Consider the following 12,818-nt stretch of genomic DNA (forward strand, 5'->3'; position numbering starts at 1 on the left):
TGAGACAATGGGTCAGCCAGGGTGGTCAGGCTTGTGGATCTTGGGAAGGAGGTAGAACCGGGCAGTGCAGAGTTCCCGGACTATGAGGTTGGAAGCTGTGGGTGGGAGATCTCCTGAGGTGATGAAGTTCTGTATGGTCTGGGAGATGATGGTTTGGTGATGGGGGATGGGGTCATGGTCGAGGGGACGGTAGGAAGAGGTGTCCTCGAGTTGGCGTTTGGCTTCAGTGGTGTAGAGGTCAGTGCGCCAGACTACCACTGCGGCCCCTTTATCTGCTGGCTTGATGGTGAGGTCGGGATTGGAGCAGAGGGATTGGAGGGCTACGCGTTGTGAGGGTGAGAAATTCCTGATGAAGGGCTTTTGCCCGAAACGTTGATTTTACTGCTCCTCGAATGCTGCCTGAACTGAAAATTTAGTGAAGGGCCATTTCACCTTCACTTTAAAGTTCCTTGTTCAGTGGGCAGGGTTTCTTTCCAGCATACATCTGTATTAACTCGATGCTTTCTTTAGTTGATATCTCTTCATATGACCCATAAAGAAACTGTTAACACAGCTTATTTACTCCTTAGCATTTAATCTCCGAACTCCTTTATTCAACAGCCTTATAGGAAGTATGACTCTCTGACCCTTTTAAAGTTTTAAATCCTTGAGCTTTTCTCTTTCTAACCTTTGAGTCACTCAGAACCTCTTTTCTTCTGCTATGTCTGTTTTGGAAATAGCTAAACTGTACTACTGATATTTCGGACCTTTTTCTCTCTGAATGACCTGCTTCTCTCTGGAAGAAATCGGCACATTCACTAACCTTCTGAATGATTCTCTCTTTCTTTCTGAAATTAATGTTGTTTGTGTTTCCTTATGCCATAGGACACTTTGTTACTGGGCAATAACCCAAGCTTTTTTTTTTATCACTATCTTCTACCCTTGTTTTCTAAAGCATTGAACTATTCACCCGGAGGGTTTTTTAAAAGTCTCTTTTCAATGCACATGAGCAAATTTCCAGATAACATATTGCCACTCTCAGAACCCAAATGAAACTAAAACGACCTCCCTTAATCCACGTAAATCAAAGTAGAAACACAAATCAAGCTTCAATCTATACATGGCTCTGTCTACGTTACAACCTAAGGGCACAAATGCTAACAGTAATGTCATAATCCTTCATCACAGCTACCATAAACTAAAAGAATTTAAATCAAATGTAGATGCCACATGACTATGGCAAGCCACCCAGCATAATACGTACAAATGCAGTTCTCTAAACATTGGTAAAGCCAGCTGGATAAAAGCAAGAGGTCCCAGAGTAATACTCTGCCTTGCATTCTTTTCTAGATTTATTAATAAATTGACTTTAAATTTCATGGTTGGATTAGAACTTGTATCTCCAAAACATGTCTCATATTTCAGGGTGACATTGTGGCTCAGTGGTCAGTACTACTGTCTCACAGCACCAGGGACCTGGGTTCGAATTTCCCCTCAGTTGACTGTGTGGAGTTTGCACGCTTTCCCTGTGTCTGTGTGGTTTCCTCCTGTAGTCCAAAGATGCGCAAGTTAAATGGATTGGCCATGCTAAATTGCCCATGGTGTCCAGAAATGTGCAGGTTGGGTGGGTTAGCCGTGGGCAATGCAGGGTTATAGGGTTGGGGAGGGATGTTGGCCAGTGGGCTGAATGGCCTGCTTCCACACTGTAAAGATTCTGTGATTAGATTGATTTTCCAGGTTCCTTGTTCAGTGGAATTATCGCTATTCTGCCTGCACTCTAATTGTTGCCCTGTGTTGTTCTTGGTAGTGGCCACATGTCAACAGTGGGCAAGGTGCTTTGACCTTTCAATAGAAGGGGAAGGAGGCGCAATGTCCTTTTTTGATCTTTGGTGTGTGCGTTATGCTGCCAACTTACCGTTTGACTGACTGTGCAGCTGCAGCTTCTGTATTTGTCTTTTGAAGTGAAGCATATCTGCCAACTCTCCTGTGCCAAGCCTGGGAAAATTTGCTAATTTTATTTACTAATTTAGACCATCCAGGAAAGGGACCCTCTGTCTGTATGCTCCCTGAAGCCCCACACATGCAGAAACAACATCTAGATTCGCTTGCGGGATGAATGCAATCAGTATCCAAACACTTGGGAATGCTGCACAAACCAGAAACATTTATGAAAAATAAGCAGTTGGCAGCTGTGCTTACTGTAGGTCTTCCTTCAGTAAACTCTCTATGAAATGATGAGAGGAATAAGTGTCTGACCCATGGAAACACTCTGCTGCAGTAGCTGCACATTCAAGCTTTGTAGCACACGGTCTCTGTTGAAGTTAATCTGCTGCCTTTCTGCATAATAGATAGTGGGAGTAATAGGTAATTGAATCGTTGCTAGTGTTCGAAGTGTTTGTTTCTACAGCTCCAATCAGCTAAAGACTTGTTGAGCTGAATGGTCGAATGGAATGTAGAAATTGTAGAGTCCTAACATGTAATTATTTTCTGAATCAAAGCTGGTCTGCATGCTGATATTAAATTGAATCCTTAATCTAGTCCAACTATCTATTCTCTTTTACGATCATTAAAATGTGGTGTATTATGTTAAATGCTTGTTAAGTTTTAGTTCCTGCTTGCTAACCATAACTTTAGTGGAACACAGACAAGTGTTGACATCAGCTGCTAGAGGAAGCATTGTAAATCTGTACAAATTTTGCCATGAGTCATCAGGTTTGAGAATGCATGCCGCATCACTGCAAAGTGTTCACATGGTAGATGGTTCATCTTCTGTCCCCTCTTTTCCTCCACCTCCAAATCCTACCCTTTAACAGTTATAGAGCCAGAGAGTCATACAGCACGGAAACAGATCCTTCGGTTCAACCAGTCCATACCAAACATAATCCCAAACTAAACTAGTACCACCTGCCAGCTCCTGGCCCATATCCCTCCAAACCTTTCCTATTCATATACTTACCTAAGTGTCTTTTAAACATTGTAACTGTGCCCACATCTACAAATTCCTCAGGAAGTTCATTCTACACGTGAACTATCCTCTGTGTAAATAAATTTGCACCTCATGTCTTCATTAAATCACCCTTCTCTCAACTTAAAAATATGCCCCCAAGACTTGAAATTCTCCATTCTAGGGAAAAGACACCTGCCATTAATCCTATCTATACCCCTCATGGTTTTATAAACCTCTACATGGTCACCTCTCAACCTCCAATGCTCTAATGAAAGATGTCCCAGCCTATCCTGCCTTTCTTTACAACTCAAACCTTCCATTCCTGACAACATCCTAGTAAATCTCTTCTGAACCCTCTCTAGCATAATAATATCCTTCCTATAAAAGGGCAACCAGAACTGGACACGGCAATCCAGAAGAGGCTTTATCAATGTCCTGTACAAAGTCAACATAACATCCCAACTCCTATACTCAAAGGACTGAACAATGAAGGCAAGCATGCTAAACACCTTATTATCCATCCTGTCTAATTGGGATGCAAACTTCAAAGAATTATGAACCCCAAGGTCCCACTGTTCTACAACATTACCCAAGCCCCTACCACTAATTGTATATATCCTGCCAATGTTGGATGTACCAAAATGCAACACCTCACATTTATCCAAATTGAACTCCATCTGCCATTTTTCAGTGCATTGACCCATGTGCTGACCCTTTTCCTGGTCTGGTCACAAATGGAGGCTTTTCACTCTCGATGAGTGTTCCATTTCAGAAGGAGAAAGCCTCCTGACAAAAGAAGGTCCTGTGGAGGGGAAAGGAAAGTTGAAGCCAGAGTTCTCTTTTTAAAATAATTCTTTCTTCCCAATTTATTTGGTTGTGCTCTGTGGTCACAAGACCATTGTGGAAAAAAAAATTGAATGATTTATTTTGATTTCTTTTTGTCAAAGTTGAAACATTTTCAGTCAATTTACTTCAGTTAATTGTGTTTTTGCAGTACTTGTGGTGTCGAGATTATAGCCATTTTATAAGTTGGCTGAAAGCAATTGAGCCATGGTAACTGCAGTTTACTAAAATGAAACCAAACGGTCTTCAGCAGGGTTTTATCCAGCTCCAGGGTGTATGTAGTGACCTGATGACTAGTGCAATAAGAGTAGCACTATGCTATTGTCCTCTTTGCCAGGCTAAAATTGTTCACTTGACTGCAACATAATCTGTTTTCTTTTGGCCTTGTATATCACAACAGTCTCCAGTCTACTGCTGTTTAAGGAATGATCTGTGAATGATCAAACCATCTCTGAACAAAAAGAAATGTCAGTAGACAAGTTGTAAATTTTTGAAATAACCCTCTAAGTTTGGGAGAAGATTTGTAGCTCGGGTGCTCGTTGTTGTGGTTCTGTTCGCCGAGCTGGGAATTTGTGTTGCAGACGTTTCGTCCCCTGTCTAGGTGACATCCTCAGTGCTTGGGAGCCTCCTGTGAATCACTTCTGTGATCTTTCCTACGGCATTTGTAGTGGTTTGAATCTGCCGCTTCCGGTTGTCAGTTCCAGCTGTCCGCTGCAGTGGTCGGTATATTGGGTCCAGGTCGATGTGTTTATTGATTGAGTCTGTTGATGAGTGCCATGCCTCTAGGAATTCCCTGGCTGTTCTCTGTTTGGCTTGTTCTATAATAGTAGTGTTGTCTCAGTCGAATTCATGTTGCTTGTCATCTGTGTGTGTGGCTACTAAAGATAGCTGGTCGTGTCGTTTCGTGGCTAGTTGGTGTTCATGGATGCAGATCGGTAGCTGTCTTCCTGTTTGTCCTATGTAGTGTTTTGTGCAGTCCTTGCATGGGATTTTGTACACTACATTGGTTTTGCTCATGCTGGGTTTTGGGTGTGTTGTGTCCCTTTTGAACAGTGTCTTGATGCAACTTCTTTTGTGTGTGTTGGGGTGGTTGCTTTCGTAGTTCAGGACTTGGTCTGTGTGTGTGGCTTTCCTGTATACCTTTGTGGTGAATTCTCCGTTCGGTGTTCTCTGTCCCCTCACGTCTAGGAATGGGAGTTGGTTGTCCTTTTCTTCCTCTCTAGTGAATCGGATTCCTGTGAGTGTGGCGTTGATGATCCAGTGTGTGTTCTCTATTTCTGTTTTTAATGATTACAAAGGTGTCATCCACATATCTGACCCAGAGTTTGGGTTGAATTTGCGGTAAGACTGTTTGTTCTAATCTTTGCATTACCGCTTCGGCTATGAGTCCGGAGATCAGTGAGCCCATGGGTGTGCCGTTGATTTGTTCATATATTTGGTTGTTGAATGTGAAGTGTGTTGTGAGGCACAGGTCCAGTAGTTTGAGTATGCCTTCTTTGTTGATAGGTTCACCATCCTTTTGTCTGTTCTGTATGTCCAGCAGGTTGGCTATTGTTTCTTTGGCTAGGGTTTTGTTGACATTATCCTTGATTTCTCTCCACAAATGCTGCCAGACCTGCTGAGCTTTTCCAGCAACTTCTGTTTTTGTTTCTGGAAATTAGTCAGTTGTTTCTTCAAAGATTAGCTCTGAAAATCACTATGATTTGACCAATACATTTATAAATCTAAAAAATGTTCAAATTAAGATTTTAAAAAAAGTTATTTGATTCTTTTGTTAAATTTTATTGCTAAGTTTACATGAAGTAATGAAGAGCTGAAGAGCTTTGTGCACATGGTGGCATATTGGCAATGGCGTGAGACAAGCAGTCAAGATGCCAGGCTAATGTTTTGAGGGCAGACATTCAGCTCTCACCAATAAAAAAAAGTCTGTAATTAAAAGTTACGTAATAGTAATCATTAAAATATCATCAATTACTATAAAAACCCAATTGGTTCATCAGGGCCCTTTAAGGGAAGGAAATCTGCCATCCTTATTTGATCTAACACATATGTGACTCCAGATCTATGGCAATTTAGCTGACTTTAACTGCTCTCTGAAAGGGCATTGTAAATACAGTCAGGTTCAGTTAGAGATTAGCAACAATACTGGCTTTGCCAACAATGCCCACATCCTTTGAAAGAATAAAGGAAAAGAATAGCGTTTTCATAAAGTTAACTTTAAAACATGGGGTCATGAAGAGTTTACAAAAAAATCTTTTCTTTCCTCGTCTGACCATACATTCCTTCAAGAATCTTTTCAGCATTTAAAATGATGAAAACTTCACCATTAGTTACATCTGTAAAGGTATGACCCTGTGTACTATTGACAAATCTCAGTCTCTGGTCTGTCGGGATCTTGTTCTGAATGGTGAGGTGAGCAGTAAAATTAGACTTGTTGCTGGCATTGAGAAGAGAGAGGTTAGGCAATCTCTAATTTCTGCCGAACAGTATAAATAGATGAATGTCAAGCTGCAGTGCTCCTCGTGATAAAGGATAGTGCATTCACGTGGGAAGAATGACCACTTTTGCCTAGTTGGGTCAGGAGAGCTGTGGAAAATTCTATGGAATCTATAATCAACCACCATCCTCAGGGGAATAAAAATGACAAAATTGGAGGGAGAGAGGAGATGGGAAGGGGAGGTGTTGATAGAATACTAGAAACTAAATGTTTGTATTAAATTAAATTGCAGGGCTGTAACTTCACAAAAAAGCAGTTTGTTTTGTTTTACAATCACTCATGCTGGAATCCAAGATTTCTAACCTGATCAACATAGATTAAGCAATGGAAAATATGTAATACCAGAGAATGTTTGCATCTACTTCTGGAACTTAGTAAAGTAATAGACAATTATGAGTGGAGATTCCACAGTTCAGTTTGTAGCTATAATATAGATACTTCTAACCAACCTGTTCAGACTCATTGTGACACATCTGGGGCAGGTGGGACTTGAATCAGACGCTCTGACCTAGAGGTACGGACAGTACCCCCACTCCACGAGAGCTTTGAGCTGTATGAAGGTTGCCCGAAACATTAATCTTTCTGCTCCTCGGATGCTGCCAGACCTGCTGTGCTTTTCCAGCACCACTCCAATCTTGACTCTGATCTCCAGTATCTGCAGTACCTACTTCCACCTTTGAGCTGTATAGGCTAGCAAAGAACTGGATGATATTGACTGGCATGGTGATGGAGTTGTAGAAGTCAGCTTAACAGTCCTGAGCTAGAAAGGGAAAATTTATCTACCTTTCATTTCTGTTTCTAACTAATTTGTGTTTTGCTGTAAAATCTAATTCCATGAAAATACAGCTGCTGTCCAGCCTCACACATAGTTACTTAGGTAGTTGGTAATATTGAACTGAACCTACCTGGTATCTCTAAATTTAAGACAGAAGGTGCAACAATTCACTCAAGCAAATACAGTTTTTAAATGCAAATATTTAGCAGTTTCCTTAAGTTATCAATGATGCAATGTAGTTGATCAACATTTTGAAATGTGTTTGTGAGAAGTGAAACTCAGTATGACTTCTGTCAAACTCCCATACAGAACTTGCATAAACTCAAGTTATTCTTAGGTAATGGAAAATCTAATGGAGGATAGATAATTACTCATTCCTGTACAGGGTCACAATGCAAGAAATAGACTTTTGAAACTCCAGGGTATTATACATTGCAGTCTATGTATAATGGGAAACAAGATACAGTGTTATCTTTGCCAAATGCGCTTGACCTAAGGTCTTCTGAGCATGAAAAGTTATGTAAAGTTGCAGAGTCCAACTATAATACAGTAGAATCATAGTCAACAAAAAGCATGGACTTGTAGATATTACAAGGAGCTAAACGAAAAAAATTATTTTCTTTTTTTTCTGAAACAGTTAGGAAATGTTAGACTGGGAACGTCATAGGCTCGATTGGGGAGGAATTTGTTAAGTTTGTACAAGAAAACGTTCTTATTCAATATGTGGATGTACCTACGAGAAAGGAAGCAATACTTGACCTTTTGTTGGGAAAAAAGGTGGGGCAGGTGACCGAGGTATCAATGGGGGAGCACTTTGAGGCAAGTAATTGTAATTGTATTCGTTTTAAAATATTGATGGAAAAGGATAGAAGTGATCAAATAGTTAACGTTTTAATTGGAGTAAGGTCAGTTTTGACAGTATTAGGCAGGAACTTTCAAAAGTTGATTGGAACGGTGTTATTTACAGGTAAAGAGACTGTTGGAAGTGAGATGCTTTTTAGAATGAGATAATGAGAGTTCAGAGTCAGTATGTTCCTATTAGTGTGAAGGGCAAGGCTGGTAGGTGAAGGGAATGCTGCATGACTAGAGAGATTGAGGCTCTTGTCAAGAAAAAGATGGAGGCATATGTCAGTTATAGACAGCTGGGATTGAGTGAATCCCTAGAGGGGTATAAAAGCAGTAGGAGGGAAATCAGAAAGGCAAAAAGGGGACATGAGATACCTTTGACAAATAGGGTTAAGCAGAATCCAAAGAGATTCTGTAAGTATGTGAAGGACAAAGGAGGAACTGGGGAGTGAGTAGGGGCCCTTAAAGATCAACATGGCTGTCTACATGTGGAACCATGTGGAGATCGGTGAGATACTAAATAAATATTTAATGCAGTATTTTCTGTGGAGAAGGACATGGAAGCTAGGTAACTTGGGGAAATAAATAGTGGTGTCTTGAAAAGAGTGCGTAATACAGAAAAGAAGGTGCTGGATGTTTTAAAATGCATAAAGGCTGGGTTATTTTCCCTGGAGTGTCGGAGGCTGAGGTGTGACTTTATAGAGAGTTATGAATTCATGAGAGGCATGGATAGGTTAAATGACCAAGGTCTTTTTCCTCTGGTGGGGGAGTCCAGAACTAGAGGACATAGGTTTAGGGTGAGAAGGGAATGATTTAAAAATGACCTGAGGGGCACCTTTTTCATGCAGAGGATGGTGCATGTATGGAACGAGCTGCCAGAGGAAATGGCGAAGGCTAGTACAATTACAAAATTTAAAGGGCATTTGGAGGGATATGGGCTAAGTGCTGTCAAACAAGACTAAGTCAAGTTGGGATGTCTGGTCAGCACGGTTTGTTTCTGTGCTGAATACTCTATGACTCTAAATGCTTTAGGTTTGACCGAGGTTTTTGTGCATTTCAAAGATATTCTTGTTTCAGAGAGGCAAAATGACCAGGCATTTTGGAGTTCCTTAGTATGATGTACTGAATATTTATTTCCTTCATTCATGCGATGTGGACATTATTGGCTGAGCCTCATTTATTTTTCTTCTCCTGAGAGGCTGGTGAAGTGCCTTCTTGAACTGCTGCTGTCCATTTAATGTGGGCACTTCCACATTTCTGGGAGGAAAGGAGCCCCAGGACTTTAACCTAGTGATAGGGAAATAAACAATGATAGACCTCCACATTGGGATGGTGTGTGGTATGGAGGGGAACTTGTAGGTGATTGTGTTCTGTTGCATCTGCTGCCCTTGTTGTTCCAGATGACAGTGTTTGTAAATTTGGAAGATCCTGTTGAGAGAATCCTGGTGAGGTGTTGCAGTGTATCTTGTGAATGGTACACACTGCTGGCACTATGTGTTGATGGTGGAGAGAGTGAATGTTGTAGGTAATGGATGGGATGCTGATCAAGTGGGCTGCTTTGTCCTGGATGATCTTGAGCTTCTTGAGTGTTGTTGGACCTGTACTCATCCAGACAAATGGGGAGCATTCCATTGCACTCCTAACTTGTGCCTTGTAGATGGTGGACAGGCTTTGGAGAGTTAGGAGTTGAGTTACTCATTGCACCTGGTTTCTGACCTGCTCTTGTAGCTATTGTTCACATGTATTGTTTTGTGGTATTGAAATAATTGTTTTAGATTAGATTACTTACAGTGTGGAAACAAGCCCTTTGGCCCAACAAGTCCACACCGACTCTCTGAAGAGCAACCCACCCAGACCCATTCCCCTACATTTACCCCTTCACCTAACACTACGGGCAATTCAGCATGGTCAATTCACCAAACCTGCACATCTTTGGACTGTGGGAGAAAACTGGAGCACCCGGAGGAAACCCACGCAGACACAGGGAGAATGTGCAAACTCTACACAGACAGTTGCCCGAGACGGGAATTGAACCCAGGTCAGCTGGTGCTGTGAGGCAGCAGTGCTAACCACTGTGCCACCATGCCACGCAGTAGTACAGAACTTAAACACTGTTAGAGGAAGCAAAAAGTTGAAGCTTTTCTGCTTGCAATCATCATTATTGAGACACAAGGATCAAAACATTAAAGTCAGTGTTCCCTTTCAAAGTTACTTACCTTTCAGTCCTGATGAATGTAGACAGATGCCTATTTTAGTGATGTTTATTTGTTTGTTAATTCTTTCTGTGGATAAAGGTCTCAAAGACTCGGTCTGCATTTATTGCCCATCTCTAACTGAAACATTTCTTTCCAGTATCTACAAGTTGTGGATAAGGTCTCAGTTACTAGCAGTATATTGCCATGATATCTGCCTCCTGACCTGCATGGTTGAGACTGCAAGGAAAGAATCTTGTCTGGCCCCAGGATAAGTCATCAAGGTCCACATGGTCCTATGGTGCAGTTTCAATATAAAGACACGTATTGCTGCTTTGAACCCACACTGGTTTCCATATCACTTTATTGAGCTTTTTGTTATTTGAATGGAATGAAATGTTCATTGCTACAGTTGTTTGCTTATTGCTTCTCACAATACACTGGAATGATTTTCCTGTGTGTGCAATTCTTGCCAAACAACACATTTTCATTCACCATTTTGACAATGGACTGCCAGTGCATAAACCCTCCACTTTCCAACATCACAGGGAATGCCTTATTCAAGAAAGAATTTACATTTACATAGCATCTTTTATGACCTCAGTACACATCAAACTGCCTTACAGTCAATGAAGTATTTGTTTTAAAACTGCAAACCCTATTGTCAGGCTCATTCCAAACACAAGCCCAAACAACCAGCAAGGATAAGTGTTGAGGATCAAATTTGAAGTGAAACTGTATTGTAAAGAGTCCCTGGACCTTATGAAAAGTGTCATGGCTCCCTTCAACTTCTCAGCCACAGGAAAGTTGGTGGGAATATTTAACATGAATTGAAGAGGAGAAAAAAGAATAGGATAGATAACGCTGTGAGTTTGAGATTCTGGTCAACAGCCACATTCAAAAACGTTGTGTTGGGGAATCCTAGCTTTTTCCAACCATTTCCCAGATCAGGGATTCACTTCTAGAAAGTCAGACAGTCACAAAAGAGACTCAACAGTGAACAGGATCAGCTGCTGTTTGATTTTGGAGGAATTCTCTTCATTTTATTTCTTCTCTTTTACAGCAGCTGTGAATGGAGATTCCTTCAGATCTGATGAAACAAATGAAGACACCATTGGAGTTCTGGTGCGGCTGATCACAGAGAAAAAAGGTTAATGAGGTTTTATCAATGCCAACCCTGATGAGAGAAACATGCCAGATTTTAAATATTAATAAGAAATAGGAGAGAGAGCTATGCTATTCAGTAAGAGCACTGCTATTTCTCAACCCCCAGTTACACCATACTGATCCTGGGAAATCCTGACAGTTTGAGCTCTGTTGCATCCAGGCGGTAAATGCTGTTTCGGTTTTTACCTACTGAATGTGGCAGAGCTGCCCCCTGTCATCGCTCCCCTTCTCAACCTCTGATTGCTCAGGCTAATGCTCATCAAGGTGAACCTACCTGGCCTCCAAAGACTATTAGCCCCTCTCCCCATCCAATTAACTAGGAGCCAAATGCTGTCAATCAGGCTGATTTGAGTGTACAGGGTCTTTTGGGTATTCCTGTGTGCCACTGTGCCCTTGGGCATGGATGTGGAGTCTGTTCATTTTTGCTGTTTCTGCTCTAACTGTTGGTTTTCTGTAAATTATTAGAATTTGTGGCCTGGAATTTGTGGTGGATTATGAATCTGTCATAGTTCACCATTTTTAAATATTAATAAGAAATAGGAGAGAGAGCTATGCTATTCTGCTCTAACTGTTGGTTTTCTGTAAATTATTAGAATTTGTGGCCTGGAATTTGTGGTGGATTATGAATCTGTCATAGTTCACCATTATTTCACTAGTGAATACAGGGTATACCAGTTAACACTAGCGAGTTTCACCATAAAAGATTTGCGAAGCATGCAGTAAATATCTCTTACCTTTTCTCCCTACCTGTTCTATCTTCTCCTATCTATAACCCTCCAAAGTATTTGCACTCCTCTTATTCTGTCCTCTTGTGCATATCCAATCATAATTGTTCTGCCAGTGGCAGCCATAGGAGGGAGAGGTTCAAAACTGGAGCACATATTTTTTAAGGTGAGAGGTGAAAGATTTAAAAGGTACCTGAGGGGCAACTTTTTCACACATGAATCTAAGATTCTATGGCTCAGCATGGACTGGTTGGACCGAAGAGTCTGTTTCCATGCTGTATGACTCTATGACACTGTGCCTTCAGTTGTCTGGGGGTGCCTCGCTCTAGAATTTCCTTCCTACCTCTCTCCACTTCCTCACCCTATTTTCCTCTTGGGACTTGCAGCTTTTGGTCATCTGTCAAAAAATCTTGTCATTCTAGGTCATACTGTGATTTACAATGATCCCATGAAGCACTTTGGGACATTTCGTTATGTTAAAAGTGCATAATATGTGGTTTTTGTTTCCTTTTCCACATCCTGTCCTGGAACCCAGAGAAGGAGGATAACGATTCCTTATTCTTTGACACCTTGAAGTGTCAGATGGCAGGAGTGCTCAGAAAAGACATTTGTGTGACACCAAGGGCTGTTAGTTGCTGTGGCTGTGGAGTAGGCTTCAATGCAGATGGCCTCCCCATTGCAGGATAGTGCACCGTCAGATCAGAGGCTCCATGTTCCACTGACCAGGATCTGAGCAAGGAAAGATCAGCCTGAACAATTTCACCCCTTAGTTGCTTTACCCTTGTGTGTTGTGAGGCCTCCTGTTTTCCTCACTCTGGATAATGGATTACATTTTGCTTCTGCCTGT

At 41.4% G+C, this 12,818-nt stretch overlaps 1 protein-coding gene across 3 annotated transcripts in view; it reads left to right on the forward strand.

The window, feature by feature from the left end:
• Positions 1-12,818, forward strand: part of relt (RELT TNF receptor) — a 71,209-nt gene that overhangs the window by 43,052 nt on the left and 15,339 nt on the right. For 2 of the 3 annotated variants that reach the window (XM_043692182.1, XM_043692180.1), the window contains one exon: positions 11,143-11,229. In XM_043692182.1, the coding sequence (XP_043548117.1) occupies positions 11,143-11,229 (87 nt within the window). The remainder of the gene's footprint in view (positions 1-11,142; positions 11,230-12,818) is intronic. The other variant, XM_043692183.1, reaches the window with a different exon arrangement.

The sequence above is a fragment of the Chiloscyllium plagiosum genome, chromosome 6 (assembly GCF_004010195.1).
Source record: "Chiloscyllium plagiosum isolate BGI_BamShark_2017 chromosome 6, ASM401019v2, whole genome shotgun sequence".
NCBI classification, from domain to species: domain Eukaryota; kingdom Metazoa; phylum Chordata; class Chondrichthyes; order Orectolobiformes; family Hemiscylliidae; genus Chiloscyllium; species Chiloscyllium plagiosum.